Here is a 24,162-nt window from a genome sequence, read left to right as displayed (position 1 = left end):
TCTAGCCTAGGAAGGAAGACAGATGTCAAACAAAATCTCATGCAGGGAAATAAAGGTAAAATCATATATCTGGGATGGTTATCATTAGAAGGCATGGGAAGAACACCTTTCTGCTAAAAGTGGTCGTGACCTTTGGCCCACACCGAGTTTTGTGGTGGGGTCCGAATTAAGGATTCTGTGGGGATACTTCACAGATGGGTGGTGCTTGTTCTTGTAGCTGGGGGCCTCTTGATACCCCTAAGGGAATCAGATAGCAGATAGTCATTCTTAATTTGATCCTTGTTAAAAATACTTTTTTTTTTTTTTTTTTTTTGAGACAGAGTCTGGCTCTGTCGCCCAGGCTGGAGTGCAGTGGCGCGATCTTGGCTTACTGCAAGCTCCGCCTCCCAGGTTCACGTCATTCTCCTTCCTCTGCTTCCCAAGTAGCTGGGACCACAGGCACCCACCACCACACCTAGCTAATTTTTTGTATTTTTAGTAGAGACGGGGTTTCACCGTGTTAGCCAGGATGGTCTCAATCTCCTGACCTCGTGATCCGCCCGTCTCGGCCTCCCAAAGTGCTGGGATTACAGACTTGAGCCACCGCGCCCGGCAGTACTTTTTATTTTCTTATTTTAATTTTTAATTTTTTTGAGATAGGGGTCTCACTCTGTTTCCAAGGCTGGAGTGCAGCGGTTCAATTACAGCTCACTGCAGCCTTGACCTCCTGGGCTGGTTGGTCCTCCCACCTCAGCTTCCTGGGTAGCTGAGACTACAGGTGTGTGCCATCACACCCAGCTAATTTTTTATAGTTTTTGTAGAGACGGAATTTTGCCATGTTGCCCAGGCTGGTCTGGAACTCCCGGGCACAAGCAGTCCACCCGCCTCAGCCTTCCAAAGTGCTGGGATTACAGGTGTGAGCCACTGTGGCTGGCCAGTTCTAGTGTTTTAGATTCTACATATAAGTGAGATCATGCAGTATTTGTCTTTCTGAGCCTGGCTTATTTCACTTAGCATAATGTTCCCCAGATTCATCCATGTTGTTGCAAATGACGGGATTTCCTCTTTTTTTTTTTTAAAGCCTGAATAGTATTTCATTGTGTGTATATACTGAATTTTCTTTACTCATTCATCCATTTATGGACACAGGTTATTTCCATTTGAGCTTCACTTTTAAAAATTAAAAGTTTAGTATCTACAGAGACTTGGCCAAAAAAAGTAGCGCTTTCAGAAAAGGATAATGTGCTCCATTCACATGAATGTTGTTACATTTAAAAAATGGGCTGGGCATGTGGGTCATGCCTATAATCCAGCACTTTGGGAGGCCAAGGCAGGAGGATTACTTGAGCCCAGGAGCTCAAAACCAACCTTGGCAATATAGTTAGACCCTGTCTCTACCGCCCCCGCCAAAAAAAAAAAAAAAAAAAAAGAGCAGTGCATGGTGGCACGCCCCTGTATTCCTAGCTACTCCTATGCAGGAGGCTGAGGTAGAACTGTTACTTGAGCCCAGGAATTTCAGGCTGCGGGAAGCTATGATTGTACCACTGCATTCCAGCCTGGACAGCTGGACAACAGAGCAAGACCCTGTCTCAAAGAAATGCAAATGTAGGTCAGTTTCTCTTCTGGTTGGTCTAATAGTAATAGGCCTTCTGTTTCCCAGTGTGGATCTGGGCCCTGGGTCCTGGGTCCTGAGTTCTTGTTAAGTGCTTTCTTGGTTTTCGTGTCAGGGCAAGGGGTGAGTGAGAACAGAGGGAACATCTGGTTCCCTAAGAGGGATGCAGCAAGAACCAGGGTTCGAATTAGGCCCATCACTGATGGACAGCAGGACTTGGAACACTGCAAGATGTCAGCAGGCAGTTTTTCTTTTCTTTTCTTTTTTTTTGAGATGGAGTCTCACTGTGTCGCCCAGGGTGGAGTGCAGTGGTGCAATCTCAGCTCACTACAACCTCCACCTCCGGGTTCAAGTGATTCTCCTGCTCAGTCTCCCGAGTAGCTGGGACTACAGGTGCCCGCCACCATGCCCGGCTAATTTTTTAATTTTAGTAGAGACAGGTTTTCACCGTATTGGCCAGGCTGGTCTCAAACTCCTGACCTTGTGATCCACCTGCCTTGGCCTCCCAAAGTGCTGGGATTACAGGCGTGAGCCACCGCGCCCAGCCAGCAGGCAGTTTTTCATGGTGCAGGGTCGTGTGGGGCCCTGTACCACATGGTGGACCCAAGTTGTCTTGTGTAATCCTCACATGCCCCTGCTAAAGTAGCACCAGCCCCACTTTGACAGGGGAGGAGACAGAGCCTCAGGGAGGTCCCACCACTGGTAAGCAGTGTGTCCTGATGTTCCCACCGCTTGCCCAGTCCAGGGCTGCAGGCTGGGCTTCCTGCATACCACAGCGCCTCCTACAGGAAGGACCCTGGAGGGAGGTCGGAGCCAGGCCAGACTTCCCAGAGGAACTTGTCCAGTCTGGCTGCATATGAAGGAAGGGGAAGGGACTGTTCTTCGCCTTGCCCTCTGTGTGACCTTCCAAGAGATTATTTCCTGCTGGGGCCAGCGTGGGTGAAGTCTCAGGGCAGTGGGAGGGACCCTTTGCACACTAATGGTTCTGGTTGTTCCCTCTGCTCTCCCCCTCCGTCCCTCTGTCCCCACTCCCACTCATCCTTTAAGGTGACACTTCCTTTGGAAAGCCTCCACAGACACTTCTTATGCCACCAAAAAACAAAAAACCCACTGCCTTCCCTGGCTTTTGACACCTTCTCTTTTCTCGTGTGGGTCGCCATCCCTTTGAGAATCTGAAGCGCTCCAGATTTCTCATCCACTAAGATTCACCTTCTCACACCCGCCTGTGTTTCTCTCTGGTCATTGACCTCTGGAATCTGTTCACCGAGGATAAGAATCCCTGCCCTGCTCTGTGGGCACTAGGTGCCTACTCGTTACTCTTTCTCCTCAGTACCCAGCGTGGAGTATCTGGCACGGGGGAGCCAGTCAGTATTTGTCAACTAATCAAGTCTGCTGGAGGAGCTCTCTAGTGCCCCCCTTGAGCACGTGCAGCAAGAATAGGATCAGAGTTGACTTGGGCTGGCTCCCCACACTCCTAATACACACACACAGAGGATATCTGGGCAGGGCTGCGCGACGGGCCTGGTGAGGAGCTGTACTGGCTCTGCATGCCGTGGCCTGGGCGTTGAGGTGCCATATGGATGGTGGGGCCCGGCGTGCCTGTCCTCTGAGTGGAGCAGGCCCTCCTTTCCACCGCTGAGGGCACATTGACAGGTGCTATCCCTTGGCGCCAGCCTTCCTCAGGCCCTGGGTATCAAGCCTCACCGTTAGAATGCCTGAAGGCTGCCGCACCCTTTCTCTTTGTCCCCTAAGCACCACCACCTTTTTGTCAAAGGCGCCTTCCTTCCCCCAGTGAGTCAGCAGCAGAACCTCAGTTGTTTCTGCTCCTCCCTGTCTCCCCACAGTGTTGAAGCACCTCCTTGTTCTAGTCCACGGCTACTGACCTAGTTCCCGTCCTTATCTCCAATCCTTATCTCTAGCCTCCTTGCTGTTCTCCCAGCCTCCTGCTCAGCGCTTTGTTCTTGCTCTGCTCAGAAGCCTTTAGGGAACACATGAACCCACAGGAGAGCAGTGACTCTTAGCTAATCCCAGCCTCTTGGATGGTAGTCCCCACCTGCTCCCGCTGACTCTTGGTGAAGCACTGAATGGGGAATCAGATCTGTCTTCACTGCACAGATCATCTGACATCATCTTCTAATGTCTTGGTGAAGCAGGTATTACAACACTGCCCTGTCTGCTCACAGGATTGCTGAGAACATCTGATAAGGATGATGGGCGTGGAAGCTTACCATGACCTCTGCAGAGGCACACCGTTCTGGGCCTGTGCCCCACTGGCTTTTCTGTAGCCCTTTTCTTCCTGCCCTGGCCTGATTCTCCCTGCTCTTCAGGCTCGACTGCTTCGTCTCCCTAAGCTGCAGGCTTTTCTCCATCATTTCCTTCTTGTAATAGTGATATGATGTCGGTATGATTATCCTCATTTTTGTAGATGAGGAAACTGAGGCCAGACAGGTCGTATAACTTGCCCACGGTCACACAGCCAAGAAGAAATGGAGCCGGGATTTCCCCGCTCCTGTGCACCACTGTGCTGTGCCTGCTGTAATTGGTGTCAGGCCTGTGGGTACAAACTGGTAACAACAAACGTCTGCCCTTTAGGAACTCTTGGTCTGGTCTGCAGATAGAGTGGATGCTTGGATCAAGTCATCCTAGCAGCACATTGAGTGCAGGGGACCCAGAGTGAGGAGCTCTGCAGCCTGACGAGATCTCAGCCTGCCCAGGAGAAGCAGAGGCTATCCCCCTTGCTCCCTCCCAGTCTCTGGGCAGTAGAGATCTGTGCAGTTTCTGGTCCCAGGCATGGTGGTGTTCAGCCGACTTCTTATCACTCCCTCTTCAGGGTGAGTCAGATTCCGGGTGACTGCCCTACCTGCTAAATGCCCTTGGAACACAGCTCCCACCGCGGCCACACCCAACAGGAAGTCCCTCCACCCCAGCATGGGGCTGCACTGGCCCTGAGGATGGGCACAAGGTGACACTGGGGAGCCTGCCAAGTTTGCCCCAGCATTGTCTGTCTCTTCCTGTCATCTTCAGGCACTATGTGCCCATCTCTTTTGATTTTTTTCCCCATCCCAGACCCAAATCAGAACTGCAAAGGCTCAAAGTGGGGCCAGTTTGGCCTCTTCTTAGGGGGCTGGGATTTTGAGGCCTTATTCTCTTAACTGTTGAACAGAGGGCAGTTTCCCATGGACATCATAGCAGGCGTACTCAGAGCTAATGAGGCATGTCACCTGGGGGTTGGAAAGTGTTTCTGTACCCATGAGTTGAGTCTCTAGCTTCTTCAGGAAGCTAAAGAAGGGTGGGAAGACCCTAGATGAGAAGTTGAATGTCTCTCTCTTAATCCTTTCCTGCTTCCCTTATTTCCTTCTGGAAGGGAGAGCTCTAGGCAGCAGCTCCTAAAAGTTTGAGTCCCTGGGAAGTCTTAGGAAGAGGGAGAGGCTTATTCCTTATCCCCTGAGCTCAAGTCCTCCTGCTTCGGCACACTTGCCCCCAGTGACAGTTCCCAGCCCTCATATTAACCTTAACCCCCCTCCCAAACAGACACACAAACAGCAGCAAGCTGGGGCAGGTCCAGGCTGGGAGTGGAGGATCTCACCTGACTTCTGGTCTTCCCCTTTCCTCCCATGACACATTTTGTAGGCTACCACAGTGCCCGTTCAGGGTGTCAGCCCTCATGCCCACGGCGCTGGAGGAATGCCTTGTGAGCCCTGCCCCTGACACCATCAGGTGAGGCTGGGCCAGCTATGTGGGTCTGCTCTGCAAGCTGTGACAGTGCTGTTGCTTCGCTCTCATGTCTTTGTAGGGAGTTACCACTCCCAGGAATGCTCTGTCTTCTTTAGCTGCTTCGTAATCCCCCAGCGGGCATTTAGAATTGAGTTTAAGGATTACTTCCTTCCCCAACAACGCCTATCCCTCGCTAATTCCCTAAGTGTACGAGATATTTAGTAAAGCTTTCCTCGCTACTTATGGCACAGTTACATTTTCTAAGTCTGCTCCTTTGAGTAGACTTGAGATTCTTGAGGACAGGGTTCTTATTTTCTTTATCTTTGTACCCAAGGTAGACCTAGCCCACAAAGGAGACTGGGGGGAGCAAGGAAAGAGAGATCTTCATCTTACTGTGGGTGGGAAGGGACAACAGGAGGGCATAGAGCAGCCTCTCGTCTTCCTCCCTCCTCCTGTAGGCCTGGTTGTTGATTGACCTGCTTCTAGCAGTGGTACTACATTCAGACAGCAGTGTGGATTGATGCTGCCCCCACGCTTCATGTGCCATCCAGAGGCAGGTGTACTCATCCAGTGAGGGATCCTTCCAGAGAGAGGAGACTGAAGAGCAAACCCATTGTTGAAATACCAAGTCTGAGGAGATGAGATAGAGGCATGTGCCAAAATTGATAAACCTTCAGCTGGTCTGATAAAGAAAAATGACACAAATTAGCAATATCAGTGAACATCACTACAGATCTTACAGACATTGAAAGGCTATTAAGAGAACAATATAAGTCACTTTGTGCCAGTAAATTCAGTAACTTAGGTGAAACAGACATCTTGAAAGACATGAATTAATAACACTGACTGGAGAAGAAATAGAAAATCTGTACAGTCCTATAACTAAAATCTTTTCCCAAAGAAAACTTCAGGCCAAGATTGCTTCACTGAAGTCTTGTTGAACATTTAAGAAAGAAATGATACCAACCCTGCACAGCTCTAATTTTATTTGTAACAGTTTTGTCCCTGATAAAAAGGATTTCAAACATTAGGAAACAGGTCAGTCAGACTCTGTCCTGAGCAGGGCTGTATTTGAGACCCCCTGAAGTCCTTCCTCAAAGGCTTCTTCCTCTTAAAGGCTCTGGGACGAGGTGAGGGCATGGGTGCAAGGTCTAGGCGTGGAGATGTGGGCAGGGGTGAGAAATGTGGGAGTACGTCCATTAATAGGCAAGTAGGCTATGGAGAGGGCCCCAGCCCAGGTCATGACTCTCCTGCCCTCCAGCCAGCAGCGTTCCTGAGGTTTACTCTTCTGGAGTTGGTGAAGAGGGTAGCAGTTCAATTGGTAGAGTTTCTGAAGGTTGTTTAGCCCAGGCTCTGGGCTAGGCCTTGAGGTGCTCTAGGAGATGCCCCGTGCTGAGAGGTTCTTGAAGGGAAGGGGTAGTAAAGCCAACTGTGAATAGGAATAGCCACAGGCCTGTGCCCTGGGCCTACGGTCAGACCCTGATATGCACTGGGTAGGCCCAGAGGATTCCTTTGCCTGGGAATCTTAGAAGGCTGCTTTGAGGAGGTGGCCTTTGACCTGGCCTCTAGGACTGGCCAGATACTGTTTTCTTGGGGGTTATCAGAGTAGGTATTTCATGATTTGAGACAAAATGTGGGGTGTAAGAGTGTTCTGGACAGAGCAGATGTGAGGTTGAGATGAATGGCTATTGTCCTGGGGGTATGGAGACCCAGTGGGAGCTTTGAGCAGAGGTGCAGTGTGGTCTGACCAGTATCTTTGAAGAGGAGGCCAGGAATGTGGATTGATAAGATGGAGAGCGACTTAGGGGAGATGGGTTGGAGAAAGAGGGAAAAAATGCAGGAGGCAGCTGTATTCTCCAGAGTAGAGGGGAAGGCTGGCTGGCAGGCAAAGGTGGAGGGGAATGGCTGGGGGCTTGGTTGTGGTGGGGAGCTAAGGAGGTGGTTGAGGAGACTAGGGATTGGGAAGGAGGGAGAAGATGGCAAGATTTGGGAAGGGTGTGAGGTGGGGGGTGGGGGTGGTGAGGCATTGAGTCTGATTTAAAGGTCCCAGGGTGAACGAAGTGTCTCTAGATTCCTGGGGAGGCTGTGCACCTTGGGCCCTGCCTGCTTTCCTACTGAGTGTCCAGCAGGGCCTAGGCTTGGACTTGGGCTGGCTGTGGCCGTATCTGAGCACTGGGGCCAGGTCTGAACTGTGGGGAGCGCAGGAGAGGCGAGTAGAATCAGAGCTCTTTAGAAACTCGGCACCACTCTTCCACTCTTGATAGCCTCTCTCTCGTCTCCTTGGCAAGAACGAGGGCCCGGCATCAGGACGACCTGGAGGCAGACTTGCAGCTACCGCTGATGGGTTCTGTGACTTTGGACAAATCTTTTCCTTTTCCCTGACCGCCATTTCCCAGGTTTTTGGGTTAAATTGAGGATCTAGAATGGGTGATCCTGCGAGCCCTCCAGGTCTGAGGCTCTTTGAGTCTCTCAGGTAGGGGTGAGCTTCAAGTGGTCTGCTGTTCCCTCCACTGTCCTAGGCAGCAAGGGGCCATATCTTGTGATTCAGGCCAGTGTCACCAAAAGCGATTTTCATTCCCATGAGTGCCCATTATCCTGTTTATGAATCACTCTTTGTCAGGAAGGCTGAGGTACACCTTGTCTCTCCCACTTATGTGGCCTGTTCATTTGTTCACCTGCTTCTGCCACAGATGTGGATCTTTATCTTTTTTGAGCCCCTGCTCTTAGCACAGCATCCCAAGCTGGGGTCATTTTTAACCTCATGCCGTCTGCAGAGCTAGTGCTGCACCCCACCCGCCAGATTGCTAGGCATTTTTAAAAAGTCATTTAGATAGTTGGGTGTTTTCTCATTTATTAATGAATAACTTGGCCTTTGCTGAGGCACTTGAATGTCTCTGGGGCTCCAGGAGGGTGGTGGCAGCTGTTTGACCTTGCTTGAGAGCTGAGAAAGGGCATTGTATTTGCAAAGCACTCCTCCCAAAGGCTGGACACTTTCCTGTAGTCCCCGCCTACTTCTGCCAGGTGGTTCAGGTTAACAGAACCCGTTTGGAAAGGAGTCTTCCTTTGTGACTGGGGGTCTTGCCCCACCAGCCCACTGTGGGGAAAGAAGAGCCCTTTCTGCTTTTCCTTCTCTGCCCTTACCCAGGGCAGGTGTCTGCCACTACTTCCCCTGCGATAGGCACTTCTGGGAGTAGCCTTCAGGGTGTCCGCTGGTTGGGAGTCGGGAAGGAATTTTTTGCTAGAATATGCAGGCTCTGGCTTGCTTCATCGGCTCGTCTTTAGTCAGGGAGGGCTGCATGCGCCAGCAGGGCTCCTGTGGAAGCCCCGTCCGGGTCCCTGCAGCCCTGGGAGCCATTTGGAAGATCCTGATTTGTTTCTCAGTGAAGCATTTGTACTCTGTTCTCCCTTCCCTCTTTGGCCATCACCAAGCATCTGCCTGTCCACCCCAGAGCCTGCCTTGCCCAGCAGGGGTCGGTAGACTCTCCCCAGTCTCTCCTCGGTTTCTCCATTGCTTAAGAACACTGGCCAGAGCCCTCTGTGTTTGGCCCTTGCCTGACTTGACTGTCTTTTTTTTTTTTTTTTTGAGACGGAGTCTCGCTCTGTCGCCCAGGCTGGAGTGCAGTGGCCAGATCTCAGCTCACTGCAAGCTCCGCCTCCCGGGTTCCCGCCATTCTCCTGCCTCAGCCTCCCGAGTAGCTGGGACCACAGGCGCCGCCACCTCGCCCGGCTAATTTTTTGTGTTTTTAGTAGAGACGGGGTTTCGCCGTGTTAGCCAGGATGGTCTCGATCTCCTGACCTTGTGATCCGCCCGTCTCGGCCTCCCAAAGTGCTGGGATTACAGGCTTGAGCCACCGCGCCCGGCCGACTTGACTGTCTTACCTGGCAATCATCGTCACCCCCTTCCCCAACCCCAGTCACCTGCATGCTCTTAGACCACACCCTGCCTTTGTTCAAGTTCTACTTCCCACCGGGAATGCCCTTCCCACTCCTGTCCCCCATCCTGTATCACCCAATTCTGCCCAGCCCATCTCTTAGTAGGAAACCCCTCACCCCTCCCGCAAGAACCATGTTCCACGTTGACCTCTCTCATGTAGCTGCTGTCACTTGGTCAGTTATTTTGTTCCCGCTGCCTCATTGCCATGAGATGAGCTGCCCTGAGTTGGGGTAGGGGGCATCTTGATCTGTTCACATGACAGAAGCCTTTCTCTGGGCCAGGCCTCCAACCTAGTTTTGGTAGTCTGCTCCCCGGAGGTTGTGTGGCCAAGAAGTGGCAGGGTCTGGTCGATGCCTGCAGTCTTCACATAAAGCAGATGCCATTCTTAGGAAGGCAGTTGTCAATGGCATAAATAAACGTTCTAGGAAAGGTAGTTCAAGCAACTGTTTTACTTACAATTTATATGCAGGCTCCAGCTCATTCTGTGTCCATCAGAGCAGGCTCCCTACTGAAGGAGCTCACAGATCTCTCTCAGAACACTGCTCTGCGAGAGTGGCAGGCAGGACACTGCCATAGTGAAGTACGCATTGTCACCTTCTGGAGTGCCAACCTGGCATGCAGGGAGACCCACGACAGCTCTGTCTTGGGACCTCTCAGTCCATGCCCTGGGCCCGAGATGTGGTCACACGAATTTGCACATGCGCACACACGCCCTGTGTCAGTTTGTCCACAGGCAGGCTGACCTAACGGTGGTAATCACATAATAAGGGAGAAAGTCCAGGAAGACACTTTCTGCTGCAGGTGGAAGCAGTATGGCAGTTTCTTTCTGTTGTAACCCCCAGTGCACCTGAGAACAAGCATAACATGTCAAAGTTAAGATGAACATGACTCTCTAGACTTAAAAAAGAGGTGCAGTTGGTGGGAAGTCAGAAGAACCAGATTAAGAAAATTTTCATGGAAACTTCAAACTAATTCCCCTTGCCTCTGTCTCCCTGAATGTAGCACAGGCCTAGGCAGTGAGTCTTGTTATAAGCCTGGTCCTTGTTCATGTTACTTCTAAAGCGAACCAAATAGGTATTTCCGGAGAGGACTCTGGCCTGAAAGGTGTCTCAGGAGGCCCAAGCTCTCATCCTGCCCTGGTTGCTGGTGACTTCTTCCCCCAGTCTTCCCTAGCTTAGCAGGTGTTTCTATCTAGACCCATGAAGGTGACTGGTGGCCTGCCAGCATGGCCCCTCCATGGCACCAAGTGGCTGCATTTCTCACCATCTAAAGCCATCCAGCTCTTTCTGCGAGTGTTCTCTAAGGGCTACCAGGTACCTGGGACTGGGCTGTAGTTACAGATTTTTTGTTGTTGTTGTTTTTGAGATGAATCTCACTCTGTCACCCAGGCTGGAGTGCAGTGGCTCAATCTCGGCTCATTGCAAGCTCCACCTCCCAGGTTCACGCCATTCTCCTGCCTCAGCCTCCTGAGTAGCTGGTACTACAGGTTACCAGCTACCACGCCCGGCTACCATGCCCGGCTAATTTTTTTTTGTATTTTTGGTAGAGATGGGGTTTCACCGTGTGTTTGCCAGGATGGTTGCGATCTCCTGACCTCGAGATCTGCCCACCTCAGCCTCCCAAAGTGCTGGGAGTACAGGCCTGAGCTACCGCATCTGGCCAAGAGTTACGGATTTTTAAATTCTGCACAGGCAGTGAGGCTCCAGTTGCGCCTATGAGATGCAGCAGGCATGTACCCTGCTTGGAGTCTGCGACACCAAGCTGGGCCCTGCCAGGTGTCCCCCTTCTGAGATGTCCTGTTCTTTAGCTCCCTGGGCCGTGTGGACTGGAAGTAGGAGCTTTCAACTGAGCTGGTGGTTTTTTCCCTTTCTCTGCAGGACAAGGAAGATGGGGAGCCAAGGACCAAGCATCTCAGAGAAGAGGAGGAAGAAGGCGAGAAGCACAGGTAATGCCCGTGTTGCAGCTCCAGGCTCTGCTGTCTCCTCCAGCACTCATCGGTCTCCCAGTCTCTGGGTCCTCCCATCTCTGTTCAGTGTCTACCCTGTTCCCTCCCCTCTTCTTTCTGCCATGGCTGTCTTGTTCAGACCTTAAAATCTCAACATCTCAGAAGGCCCTTGTTGAGGCCTTCTCTGCCTCCTTTCCCTCATTTTCCATTTGGCTGTTATTCAACCCCCAGCATTTTCTTTCTAGCCCTTACATTATGCCGTTTTACCCTTCTCATACACCTTTCGTGGCATGGTTCTCCATTGCCTGCTGAGTAAGTGCCCCTTCTGTACCTGACATGTGAAGCTCTGCCTGGGTCATCTGGCCTCGTCCAACCTCCTCTGTTTCCCTCCAGCCAGAGCCCTTTGTGGTCGGCCCTTGCCACCCCTAGCCACTCAGCATTTCCTGACCAGTATTTTGTCCGTCCTGGAGGTCCTTCTCATCTCTCCTATACCTTTGATGTCTGGGTCTTCACATAGCGTTCGGCTCAAAGGGCGCCTGTCTCATTTTTCTGTGCCCCTTTGGCTTCATTTCTCTCTGTAGTATTTATCTTATTTTGTCGAATACTGTCATCTGGTTGGGTCCACTTAAGTTGCCTAAACACAGCACATATGAGGGTCTTGGGTACCCTTCCCTCGTGATTGCAGGCACAAGGTCTTCCCCCGCAGTCTTGAGGGCTGCCACCTCCACAGAGCCTCAGATGCTACTTTGCCTCCCAAAAATCTGGAGCCTGGAAACTGTTGCTGGAACCAGTGTGTGGGGTGGGGCGAGGCAGAGCTGTGCCTCTGATCTTTGTGAACAGAGTGTCTGACTACCACTCCTGTGTCAGCAGTTCCAGAGGTCTCATGTCCTCCTTCCCATGCCTAGCCCTGAGCTGGCGCGCTCTTCCTGGGGTCAAACTATGTGTCTTTCTGGACATGTTGCCTTGATTTCCTTTGCTCTGAGCAGCTTCCTTCAGGCACAGGGGTGTATCTCTTGATGTGCTTAGGCTCTGCTTTGCATAGGGGCAGCAGGAGGGGAGGGAATGCCCTTCAGAGAAAGCTGGGCGGTCACACCAGAGCAGGCTTTCCTGATGCCACAGCCTTTTTTCACCTTCACCAGTATGAGTAGAACCTCCCCACATGCGGGCCTCATCTCCGCCTTTGTAATCAGGAGCAATCACAGACACCATTTACAAAGTGTTATCGCACCATCCTGAGAGCCCTTCAGAGTCCATGCCCCCTACTCGGGTTCAGACATGCTACCAGCTCCATGCTGAGAGGCTGGTGATGCTAAACGCTGAGTGGGTCTGCTGCCACTGGGCCTGGGGCATTTTGTTGGGCCTTAGCCCCCACCTCTTGAGATGGGAAGACAAAGGCCAGTTAGTTGCTCGTTTGTCAGGTGACCCCAACATATGTGGCTTTATGGGTGGGTGCTGGCATAGATTTCCCCATTCTGTGGTAACTACGTATTAGAGGCCCTTTGGTCTTCTGGTTTGTTCTTAGGTTCTCAAAAACTGGAACTCTGGCTGGAGCCTGAGTTCCAGTTTCTGGGCTCTGATTTGCTGGTGGTTTTTTCCCTTATTCCCACCCCTCCCGCTCCTCGATGAGAAAGAAGGGTCACTGGTTTAGCATGTGGGTGCGTGTGTCGTACAGTAAGAGGCTTGAGTGCTGAACCATGTGGTTGTGAATCTCAAACGTGGTGTCGAGTGAAGGAAAAAGCAGGTTTCAGAATTGAGGCATACAGGCCAGGAACATTTATATCAAATTTAGGAACACAAAATGATATATGTGTGTTTCTCAGTTGACAAGTACTGACTTTATTGGTTGTCTGCTCTGTGCAGGGCACCATTGTGGGCCCCTGGAAGGCAACAGTGGACAGAGTACAGCCCCTACCCTCACGGAACTGACATTTTCTGGAGGGAGACAGGCTGTTAGCAAAGAAGCAGGTGTGCGATAAGGTGTCAGGTGCTCCCAAGAAAGCAAAAGCAGAAGTGTAAACACATGCATGAGGAGTGATGCCTCCGATTGACGCCTGGGGAAGCAAGGAGGAAACAGGATTAGGGAAAGGCTCTGTGATGTGTGATTTTTTTTTTTTTCTTGTTTTTGAGATGGGGGTCTTACTCTGTCACCCAGGCTAGAGTGCAGTGGTGTGATCTCAGCTCACTGCAACCTCCAAGTGGCTCCCAGGCTCAAGCGATCTTCCCACCTCAGCCTCCCAAGAAGCTGGGACAACAGGTGTGCACCTCCATTGCTAGCTAATTTTTTGGTACAAAAACAACATGGTTTCACCAGGTTGCACAGGCTGGTCTCGAACTCCTGAGCTCAGGCAACACCCACTTCAGCCTCCCGAAGTGTTGGAATTACAGGTGTGAGCCACTGGGCCAGGCCAATGATGTGTGGTTTTGTTGTAACAAAAGAAAAAAAAGGGGAACAAACCTGTCTTGAATATGGCAAAATGTTGCTTTTATTGACTCTGCAGGAGGTGAGTACATGTGTTAGGTTATTGTGCGAACTTTTTTGTGTGCCTGAGATATACCATAATGAAAACAGTGGGAAAAAACCAAAGGGCATGTGTAGTTCCAGGCTCCTGTCAGTGAGTTCTAGATAAAAGGGGCCCTGCCACGTGAGGACCTGCTCCATGTTAGGTCTTACAGGTCATTTGTAGTGGAGCACAGGACCTGCTCTGAGGCCCCGTCCTGAGCCCACTGAGCTGGGCAGGTGCAAGGCCCTGTTTTGTTTTCTCACTGCAGCCTAGGGACCAACCATGCTGGACATTGAATTGGGTTCTGCTTCAGCTCATCACATTCTTCTGATTTGCTCTCATCTGGCCTCTTTTGAGGCAGTGGAGTGTGGTGGAACGGGTTTGCCTCCCAGTCGTTGGGAGCTTGGCTTTCAGGGCTGTCCTTCTAGAGACTTTGGGCTGGTGGACTTCTAGCATCCTGTACCTGGCAGGGCCTGCCGCTTGGTCACTCCTTTGGTTGCCAGGAAGCCTAGCCTTAGCAAGGAGTTGTGCCTGTATTTGTAGACCCCAGAGAAAAACAGACTCTTCTGACTTTAACAGATCCCCAGAGCAGAGGGCTTGCTTGGGTTATTTAGGAAGGCAGACTAGAACATTGGTTGCCCTAACAGAGAGCCAGACCCCATATGGACTTAACTTTAAACTGCAGGGTCCAGGGCTTGAGGATGATGGACTTTCCAGGAAGAACAGGATGTAGCAGAGGCCGTGTCCATCCCAGGGAGGAGGATCTTGCTTTTTATTTGTACCCCAAGTCTGGAAAGGGGCTCTCACGTAGGAAGCTTATGGATTGGGAGCTGATTCCAGAGAACCTCCTAGGCCATAGCCCCTGCTGCAGCCTCCTTTGCCACTGGGGAGAAAGAAGTGACCTTCCATTCCATTGCAGGGATGACCCCTGAGGCCATTCACCAGTGAGCATCCTTCCTCGCCTGCTGGGAGGCGAGAACAGCCTACTTCAGTCAGGGTCACTCTGGGTTGAGCCCAGGTGCCAGGTGGGAAGCCCTGCTGACACCAGCCATTCTGGAGTGTGCTGAGAGGAGTGTGGTGCCCACTCTGAGGTGCTTTCAGCTAACACTGTCCTGCCTTCAGTGGGACAAGGCCTTATGGAGAACGTGCCTTTTAAGTCTGGAATCCAGATGGTAAGGTTTGGGTGGCAAAGGTCCAGAGGCATGAATCTGCAGTGTGGAAGGGTGGCTGGTATAGCCTGTTGTTGGGGAGGCATGAACAGACATCACGCCAACTCTCCTTTACACAGTGTCAGTGTCCCTGGGGGCCCCTTCCAGTCTGACCCGCTCACCATCTCAGGAGTGACACCAAGGGAGTTAAACAGATCTGCATCTAAGACCCAGGGCCCAACCTGGATGGGAAAGGCTGAGTTGTCTCTGATGCTGCCTGACCCAGGCCCTACAGGGAAATGGAGGTGGCACCCTCCTCTTCTCCTTCTTCCCTAGTTTCTCCTCTTACATCCTGACCAGGATTTCTCCCTGAGTCATTCCATCCCACACTGCCACTCAGCTCTGAACTCTAATGACTGGATGACCCCAGGGCCTACTGCCTGTGAGTGTCTCGGCTCCCTGTGTCCCATTAGCTGACAGAGAGCAGGGTCCATCTGCCTCAGTTACCCTCCAGGTCACTCAGTGTCCCTTGCCTGGTGGTCAGTTCCATGTATTGATGTAGCTAGTTCATCGTGCTTTAGATTCTTGGTTCAGCAGCAGTCCCTGAGATGAAAGGACCTAGACAGATGAAGCAAGGTCTAGCTTTGGAAGCGGTTCCCAGGTTTGAGGCCAAGCCCTGCCAGTTATTAATTCTCTAACCCTGGGCAAGTCACATTGCCTCAGTGAGCCTCAGAATCTTCAACCAAAGGTGGAAAATAATGAAATAAAACTTGCTTCACCTGATGAACAGAGCAAATGCCATACCTGTTTGCTCAGCTAGTGCTGGGGCTCTGGACAGAAGGAAGGCACCCCGAGAGTGAAAGGACTCTGGACACACCTGGAAAAGGCAGAAGTAACTTTTACATAAAGCGTGTGCCAGCTTTGCAAATAAGGCAACAGTTGGGGGAAATGTGAGGCAATGGATGGGAGTAGAAATAAGCAAACGTGACCTAGAAGTTTGTGATTAGGAACCACTTTGTACAGCCTCGCTTATTTGCTGCATTAGATAGTCCTTGGAAATAAGCTGAGTGGCCTCATTTTGCAGATTCATTTGTCTAACCAGATACCCTGTAGGGCCAGAGTTTGTGGCTAAGTAAATGAAAATCCAACAGGATTGGAGGGAGCCACCCCAGGACTTTGCCCCTCACCAGCCATCCTGAAGAGTCACCCGCCTGCCTGCGTGTGCTCCTGCCCCACTGCCTGAGGAGACCTTTTCAGAATTATTGTAGCTGTTCTAACAGTTCCTTTGCCTTTCCTTACGTATTTTATAGTCAGCTTGTTAATATCTATTTTAAAAAAAGCTTGCTGGGATTTTGATAGAAATCAGTGCAGATTCCTTTTTAAAATTTGTATTACTGTCCTAGGATAAATCCTGTCCCATCCCCATACAACCAAATCCCCATTGGGTGGGAGTGAGCTCCAGCAGCTCGACCAGCCCAGGCTCTGTGGGAAGAAAGGATGCATTCCTACCCCTAGATGGGTCCTTCTTCTCTGGGCTGACTCTTCCCTGTCTCTGCCAGCCTTGTTGTAGCTAACTCTGTAGAGGCATGGATGACTCATCTCTAAGGCAGCTCCCTTCCCCCAGCCCCCTGTGTACTGCCCAGATAAGATGTGCCCTGGAAGGCTGGCCCATGGAAGAGGGTATTCAGGGGTGTTCATGTCAGTGTCAGCTGCTTTGTTTTTTTTTTGAGCTGTCCATCGCTTCTTGGTGATGGGAGGTTGGCTGATGTGTGCCATGGAGGCATGTCTAGGGCAGGGTTTGTGGCTGACAGCCATTACCACCCTGCCTTGTGGGATGGATGGACTGTTGGGTTGGGGCTGACAGGTGGGAGAAGGGAGGAGGCACTTAACCAGGAGCACTCGCCTCCTCCTATGCCAGAAAGTGCCTGAACAAGCAAGTCCCGAACTCCCAACCTCCACAGCCGCCACCTCCCCGTGGCTTTGTATGGAGGTCTGCACACTGCTGGAGCAGTCGGTTACCATCAGAGATAGTTGTTTGACCGGCGCTGGGTGTCACATATTACAAAAGAAATGAGGTCACTAGCCTTCCTTCTTCAGAGATGGAAAATCTGTTCCCCAGCTCAATGTGTGCATGACCCTCTCATGGAGAGACTTCCCACCCCAGCTAAGGCCCAGCCCTGGCCCAGTGCCCAAACCCTTGAGTCCAGCCAATGCCAGGCCTCTGCGTGCTGGGCCCCGGTGATGGTTTCCACACACCAGGATGTGTCACAGATCATGGTTGTTTGATCCATGACATCAGCTTGATTTTGCATACATTGCTCCACTCTAGTGGTACCAACCAGGGCGGCTCCCATCATGCCTCCCGAGTTCTTTCAGTCCCACTGTAGAGGATGTCTACATCTGGTGATGTCCCAGTCACAGGCAGTGGAGATCTCCTGCTGAAACAGCAGCATAGAGACCCACCACCGCCTCATTTTTCCTGACCCTGTTTCTCGGGAATAGGCCTGGGAATGTGGGAGAATGAATCAAGAGAGAACTGGTTTAAAGAATATGGTGAAGCCGACTCACCGTGTGTTGGCACTGGGCACCTCCCTTCTGGGTAGGGTGGGGTAGGAGCACAGCTGAATCCTTTCTTTGTGCATTAAGTCATATCTTGTGTGTCCTGATCTCGCTTCCAAAGCTCCTCTTAGGAAATCTTCATCTCTGTTCTGGTACTCAATGTGATCTGCATTTATAGGTGAAGAAGCCACAGTCCAGGCAGGTGAAGCAACTTGGCTAAAATTTCCTTGGCTAAAATCCTCCAACTTTTGAAAGGGAGTGGAGCTGCCACTGAGACCCCTCCGTGTGTGGGGAAAAGAGGCTTTTTTTTGGCAGAGTACAGTGGCTGCTGGTGGTTTGCCGCTCAGGGCAGCCTGTTGGGGTTGAGCACCATCCACTGTCCCAGAGTGGTCTGTGGGCTCGATTGGGCCAGGGAGGGTGAGGGGCAGTGGGCTATGCAGGTCCCTGTCCCCCAACATCTGGGCCCCGCATGGCCAGTGTGGCCAATCCACTTCTCACCTTATGAGCCCTTTGGGGCTTAGCTCATCTGCCATAAACCTTTACTCCTCTCCTGTTTTAAAATTTAAATTGATATTTATGGCCAGGTATGGCTCACGCCTGTAATCCTAGCACTTTGGGAGGCTGAGGCCGGTAGATCACGAGGTCAGGAGATTGAGACCATCCTGGCTAACACGGTGAAACCCCGTCTCTACTAAAAATATAAAAAAAAGTTAGCCCGGCGTGGTAGCGGGCACCTGTAGTCCCAGCTACTCGGGAGGCTGAGGCAGGAGAGTGGCGTGAACACAGGAGGTGGAGCTTGCAGTGAGCTGAGATTGTGCCACTGCACTCCAGCCTGAGCGACAGAGCGAGACTCCGTCTCAAAAAAAAAAAAAAATTAAATTGATATTTACATAAATTATAGGTTTTCTGATTGTAGAAAACTTAGAAACTACAGATCAACATGTATCTGTGCATATCATGCTGTTTTGTAACCTTTTTTCATGTGCCGTGTCATGACTGTCTTTTGGTAAATATACTTTCATGAAATTATCTATGGCAGCTTAATATTTCTTTGAGAGTACCATGATTTACTTTTTAGTCCTAGGTTTTTTTGTTTTTTTTTTGGCATACCAGTTTTTTCTGATGCCTTAAGTACCCACTAGCTATGGGCTTTCAGGTGGGATGGGTGCAAAGTTCAGCTTGTCAATGTAGAGCACCTTGGTTAGGTTCTGCAGCGTCCAGGATGAGAGTGGGTGCAGACCACGTGATGCAGATGTGATGGCAGCTCCGGCAGGGCAGGGGCCTCATTTAACTAACACTCAGCCCCGGTCATTGCCTGGAACAGCCTTTGGCTGTTTATAAGCCATCCTTCGGGGGCCTTTGGGTAGGCCTTGGTGCGAACACGTGGCCATAGCCGTTGATCGGTCTTGGTGGGGGCTCCCATACAGATCTCATCCCCAGCCAGCTCTGGCGTCTCTGGCCTCCTCGTTTTTAAGGCAAGGGCTTGACTATACTACTTCTGAAGCTCCTGCCTCTGAGACCTGTGACCTAAAATTGTAATTTTTAGGGCCGAGGAAGGCTTCTTCTGGCCGTGGGGAGAGCTGAGAGGCTGGGCTCCTGTTGAGGGAGGGAGTTTCCAGGATGATACTGTAGGCTGAACTCCACTGTGGGGCAGGCTGCAGGAGTTTTTCCTTTGAGGAACACTTGAGTGCCCAGAGCCCTGGCAGAGCCACCTGCAGCCCTGGCCAGACCCCAGTCACTGCGTCAGGTAGCTTCTCTCCCGTGATTGCTGGTCCCGGAGGAGCCAGATGGAGGAAGCTGGTATGGGGTCCACCCCTAGGCCAGAGAGCAGGGTGTGGATTCTGCCTCCGGCTCTTCCTTCAGCTCTGGCACCTCGGTAATCTTTCTGGACTGTTTTCCACATTGAGAAAATGTCAGTGACAATCTCTCCCTGTGTGGAAGGGTGGTCTCGAGAGGTGGCCTCTGAGAGGCCGTGTGTGGAGGCTGCCCCTACTGGGAAGGGCGCATTATCTCATGCTTTCTGGCCTGTGGTTTCAGGTGGTAGCACAAAGGAGCTCCCACTCCTTTTCCTGAAGCCTGCTGAGGACACATTTGCCAGGGCTTGCTTAGAGGCCTGTCCACCCCCTGGGGCTGTGATGTGGCCCTGTCCTGTCTGTGGTCACTTCGTGTGTCATGTGTTCCAATAGACCTTGTCCTCTTTGGCCAGAAGGACAGGAGGCTTGGGGTGGGCTGGATAAGAGAAGGAAAGGGAGGTTTTATTGCCTTACGCTATACCTGTTCAGTGTGCGTCCACAGTTGCCTTACTGGGTGACAGCTGGAGCACAGTCTCCTCTGCCCACAAGTGGGGAAGCCACTGGTCTCTTTTAAAGTCTCATTTGCTGCAGAGCCAGCCATTGAGTGTTCTAAAGAAAAATACCAATCACCAAACAAAAACATCCATCTACTAAATTGTCCTTTGCCCTCATAGCCTGGTGGTACTTTAGGCCTCTCTAGGGCACTCTGCCAGAAGAGATCCCAGAGGTGTCATAGCTATTATGAATTATGCTGCCAGGATTGTGTGTATGTAGAACGCTTTGTTTTGCTTGCTCCTGTTTTGTTACTATTTCTATGGAATAATTTTCCCAGAGCAGGGTTACTGGGTCAGGGGGTTTGAACATTTTAATGGCACTTGAAAGAAAGACCAGAGCAGCCTCTAGAGCAGCTGTGTACCTCATCTGGGGCAGTTGCCTCTCCCCTCATTTTCATGCTTCTCTCGGGTCTGGCCTCTGGCAGCAGCAACTGAAGCCTTGTTATTTATGTTGGGGACAAGGGGTAGGTCCTGAAGCCTAAAGCAAACAGAGGGTTATTAGGGGCGTGTTTGAGTGTCATGAGTGTGTTTTCCTGGCAGAGCTCCAGTGTCTCTGTACTCTGAATATTAAAAATGAAAGTGTCCTTTGATCACAGTTGCTAGTCTCTCTGGCCAGTGGTGGCCTCCGCAAGGCCTGCAGGCGTATCCCGGGCGTGGCCTTCCCTGTGGTCTGTTGTTAGGAGGAGTGCCTCACAGCAGCTTTCTCTCTGGCCCCTGAGGGGGCCTGTATGGGCAGGAGAGGGACCAGGGTGACCAGGTGGAGGACCTTGTTCTCAGGGAACAGGCCATGTGGGACTGCCTTGTCCTTACCCTCTCTCTCCCTCCCTCCCCGGGCCCAGGGCAGGGGCAGAATGTGGAGTAGCCTCAAGATACAAGGGATGAGAAGAGAGGCTAGCGCCCCAAAGGATAAGCCTGGTAGCATGAGCGAGTGAAGTGGACCAGGGGCCATGAAACCCCCATGAGCAGTGTAGACTTTGAGGCCAGTTTGCCAGTGATGGGGTTGGATCAGATGCATAATCTATCTCAAAGCTTCCTTTCATTTCGCCATTCTAGAACTCTACTCTGGCTCTGTACTTGACAGAACATCAACTTTCTCCACCTGCTTCCTCTCAGTGGCACATATGGAAGGTGTGAAAAAGCACCCCAGGGGTGCTTTCCCCTGAACCTCCCTGGCCAGCCCGTGTCCGGGGCTCCTGCAGCTGGCCTGAAGCGGAGTAAAGTAAATAGAAAAGGTCAGCTACCCGTTTTAGAAGGAAACTCTATAGAATGCGAGCTTGGCATTGCCAGTTGCTTTGCCACAAAGAAGCTGCTTAGGAGTTGGCTGCCCCGGCCCAGCCACATTCCTGCCCTCTCTATCTGCTGGGCACAACTTCTTTGCTTCCAAATGTCTTCTCAAGTCATTGAAAGACTCAGAGAGCCCCAGGCTACCCATAAAACTCTTTCTTGAGTGCCTTCTGAATTCCTTTATCCAGCTTGAGGCAATGTATGCTGAGCCCCTCCTGGAGTTGCCTGGTACCTTTAGGGCAGGCTGTGAAAGACAGATATGCAGCCAACACAGGGCCACATGCCTGGAGTGGGGGCTGCTGTGGAGAGGGTAGAGAGGCAAGTGGGACAAAGAGGGCCCTGGAGAAGGGCGGTCACTGTGCCTCAGGGTGAATAGCGACACTGGGAGGGGCCCACAGGGCCACCTCCTTGAGCTGGCTCTTGAAGCGTGATGGACAGGGAAGTGTGTAGCCAAGGGGATGAGCAGGCTGTGGGGCCAGGATCATGTGAAGAAGCTTAGACTCGTTTTGGGGACACTGGGGTCCCTGAGTCAGAGGGAGTACCAGTGGAGGCACTGAGGTGGCTGCTGTGTCTGCTCCTGTGGAGACATAGCAAAGCTCCACCGAGACACTGGCTGCTGGTATAGGGTGGACTGTGGGTGGCCTAGGGCATTTGGTGCAAAGGATAGTGTCTTAGAAGCCATCGGGTTTTCTCGGCTGCCCTTCCCATAGACTCTGGGGCTGAAAGCCCCAAAAACATGGCCTGGTCTCTGCTTCCCTTTGGCTAGGGGACAGCCTGGGCCTAAGCCACAGAGACTGGACACCAGCAGAGCTGAGGTGCTGGTGCTGCCTGACTCAGAACCCTGCCACAGTCCTCTGCTGCCTTTCGGCTCCTCTGCCTGTTTCTTCTTTATGTTTTTGAGTACTTGGTTGATTGTTTCTATGTAGAAAGAATTACTGATTAGAAATTCTGGAATCTACAGAAAATCAAAAAATCAAGTAAAAATCACTTCCCTGATGAGCTGATGGCTCACGCCTGTGGTCCCAGCCATTTGGGAGGCTGACACAGGAGGATTGCTTAAGCCCAGGAGATCAAGTCCAACCTGAGCAGCATAGTGAGACCCACATCTCTCTCTCTCTCTCTCTCTCTTTTTTTGTTTTTTTGTTTGAGATGGAGTCTTGCTCTTCTCACCCAAGCTGGAGTGTAATGGCACCATCTTGGCTCGCTGCAACCTCTGCCTCCCGGGTTCAAGTGATTCGCCTGCCTCAGCCTCCCAAGTAGCTGGGATTACAGGCACCCGCCACCACATCTGGCTAATTTTTGTATTTTTAGTAGAGATGGGGTTTCACCATGTTGGTTGGCCCGGCTGGTCTCCCCCTGACCTCAGGTGATCCACCTGCCTTTGCCTCCCAAAGTGTTGGGATTACAGGTGTGAGCCACTGCACCCAGCAAAACCCCCATCTCTTAAAAAAAAGTCACTCCTAGAGGTAACCACTGTTGACATTCTTGTTGGTTTTATTTCTTTTCTTGTAGCTAGAGCTAGTACCTTCTCCCCTTAGCAACCTCCTCATTCTCAAGTGGGGGTGGCAGAAGCATTGTTGGACTCCAGTGGTCCTCAGAAAGGTGGCTTCCAGACGCCGGTGACTGCCGGTGAGTGCAGGCTGCTTCAGCGTTTCCTGGCCGGCTGACAAGGTGTTAGGTGTTGGCCTGCCCTACTGGTCTGGCTGGCACCATCTCGTCACACCCTGCCCAGTCTCCAAGAGCTGTGGCGGCCCTGGACACTGTAAGGCTATGGGAGCCCCTAGGATGGCAGCCTGGGCCTGCTTTGTGTATGAATCTGTTGTCCTACTATTTGTTTCTTGACTTTCCTTTTTTATCTCCGTTCTTGTCTCTTTTTGTTTTTAATCATTCCACTTTCTTCTTCTGTTAACTTGTTAATTGTATACTGTGTTCCCTTTCTTTTAGTAATTTCCACAGGCATAACAACAAAAATCCTTGACTTACCAAAGTCTAATAGAAAATAGTAGCATGTTTACCATTTCCTCTACAGTGCTTAGGACCTTAGAACACTTCAAGGCTATTTGCCACTCTTTCTTTTATACTATTGTTGCTACATTTTAAATACTGTAAGTCACTATTACTCTTTTATACAGTGAATATTCATTTAAATCTACCTACGTATTTACCCGTTTTCCCCCTGCATTTTTTTTTTTTGAGATAGGGTCTTGCTTTGTCACCCAGGCTGGAGTGCAGTAGTGTAATCATAGCTCTGTGCAGCCTTGAACGCCTGACTCAAGCAATCCTCTTGCCTTAGCCTCTCAAGTAGCTGGGATTACAGGCACAAGCCATTGTATTTACCCTTTCTGAGGCATTTTATTTTTTCCCTGCAATTCCATGTTTCCGTCTGAGATCATTTTCCTCTAGCCTAAAGTATTGCTTTTAGTATTTCTTGAATAACAGATTCGCTGATAACTAATTCTCCTAACCTTTCTTTGTCTGAAAAAGTCTTTCTCTTGAAGTCTTCTTAACTAGATTTAGAATTTTGTGTGACATTTATTTTGTCCACATTTCTGAGATACCATTTCGTCGTCTTACGGTTTCCATAGTTTCAGTTGAGAAGTCAGCAGTCTGTTTTAGTTTCTGCCTAAACACACGTCTTTGTTTTTTTTTTAATCTCTCCAGGCCCATGAGATTATATGAGGTTGGTGCAAAAGTAATTGTGGTTTCTGCCACTATGTTCAATGGCAAAAACCACAGTTATGTTTGCACCAACCTAATGGGAAGCTCTGCTCAGTCTCGTAGCTTTTCAGCTGCTGCATGTAAATAGACATGCTTTAAAGGGAAAGAGGGACGTGATGTCAGGCTCACTTTGTTTTACTTGCCTTATCTCCGTGATTGCAGCCCCTGAAATCCTTGTTGTCTTGGTACTTCTCTGAAGCCAATTAAATATATATATGTATTATTTATTTATTTATTTTGAGATAGTCTGCAGCCTAGGCTGGAGTGCAATGGTGTGATCTCAGCTCACTGCAACCTCCACTTCCTGGGTTCAAACGATCCTCCTGCCTCAGCCTCCTGAATATCTGAGATTACAGGCATGTGGCACCACATCCAGCTAATTTTTGTATTTTTAGTAGAGACTGGGTTTTGCCATGTTGGC

The 24,162-nt window shown here is 50.9% G+C and overlaps 1 protein-coding gene across 1 annotated transcript in view; it reads left to right on the top strand.

Annotated features, from left to right (window-relative positions):
* LOC105480376 (coiled-coil domain containing 12) overlaps nucleotides 1-24,162 on the top strand; it is a 60,664-nt gene that overhangs the window by 23,512 nt on the left and 12,990 nt on the right. The window contains exon 2 of the mRNA XM_011739107.2: nucleotides 11,117-11,184. Within this exon, the coding sequence (XP_011737409.1) occupies nucleotides 11,117-11,184 (68 nt within the window). The remainder of the gene's footprint in view (nucleotides 1-11,116; nucleotides 11,185-24,162) is intronic.

This window comes from Macaca nemestrina, chromosome 2 (genome assembly GCF_043159975.1).
Source record: "Macaca nemestrina isolate mMacNem1 chromosome 2, mMacNem.hap1, whole genome shotgun sequence".
NCBI lineage: Eukaryota > Metazoa > Chordata > Mammalia > Primates > Cercopithecidae > Macaca > Macaca nemestrina.
The sequence above is the reverse complement of the archived record's forward strand: the minus strand, read 5'-3'. Positions and strand labels throughout refer to the sequence as shown.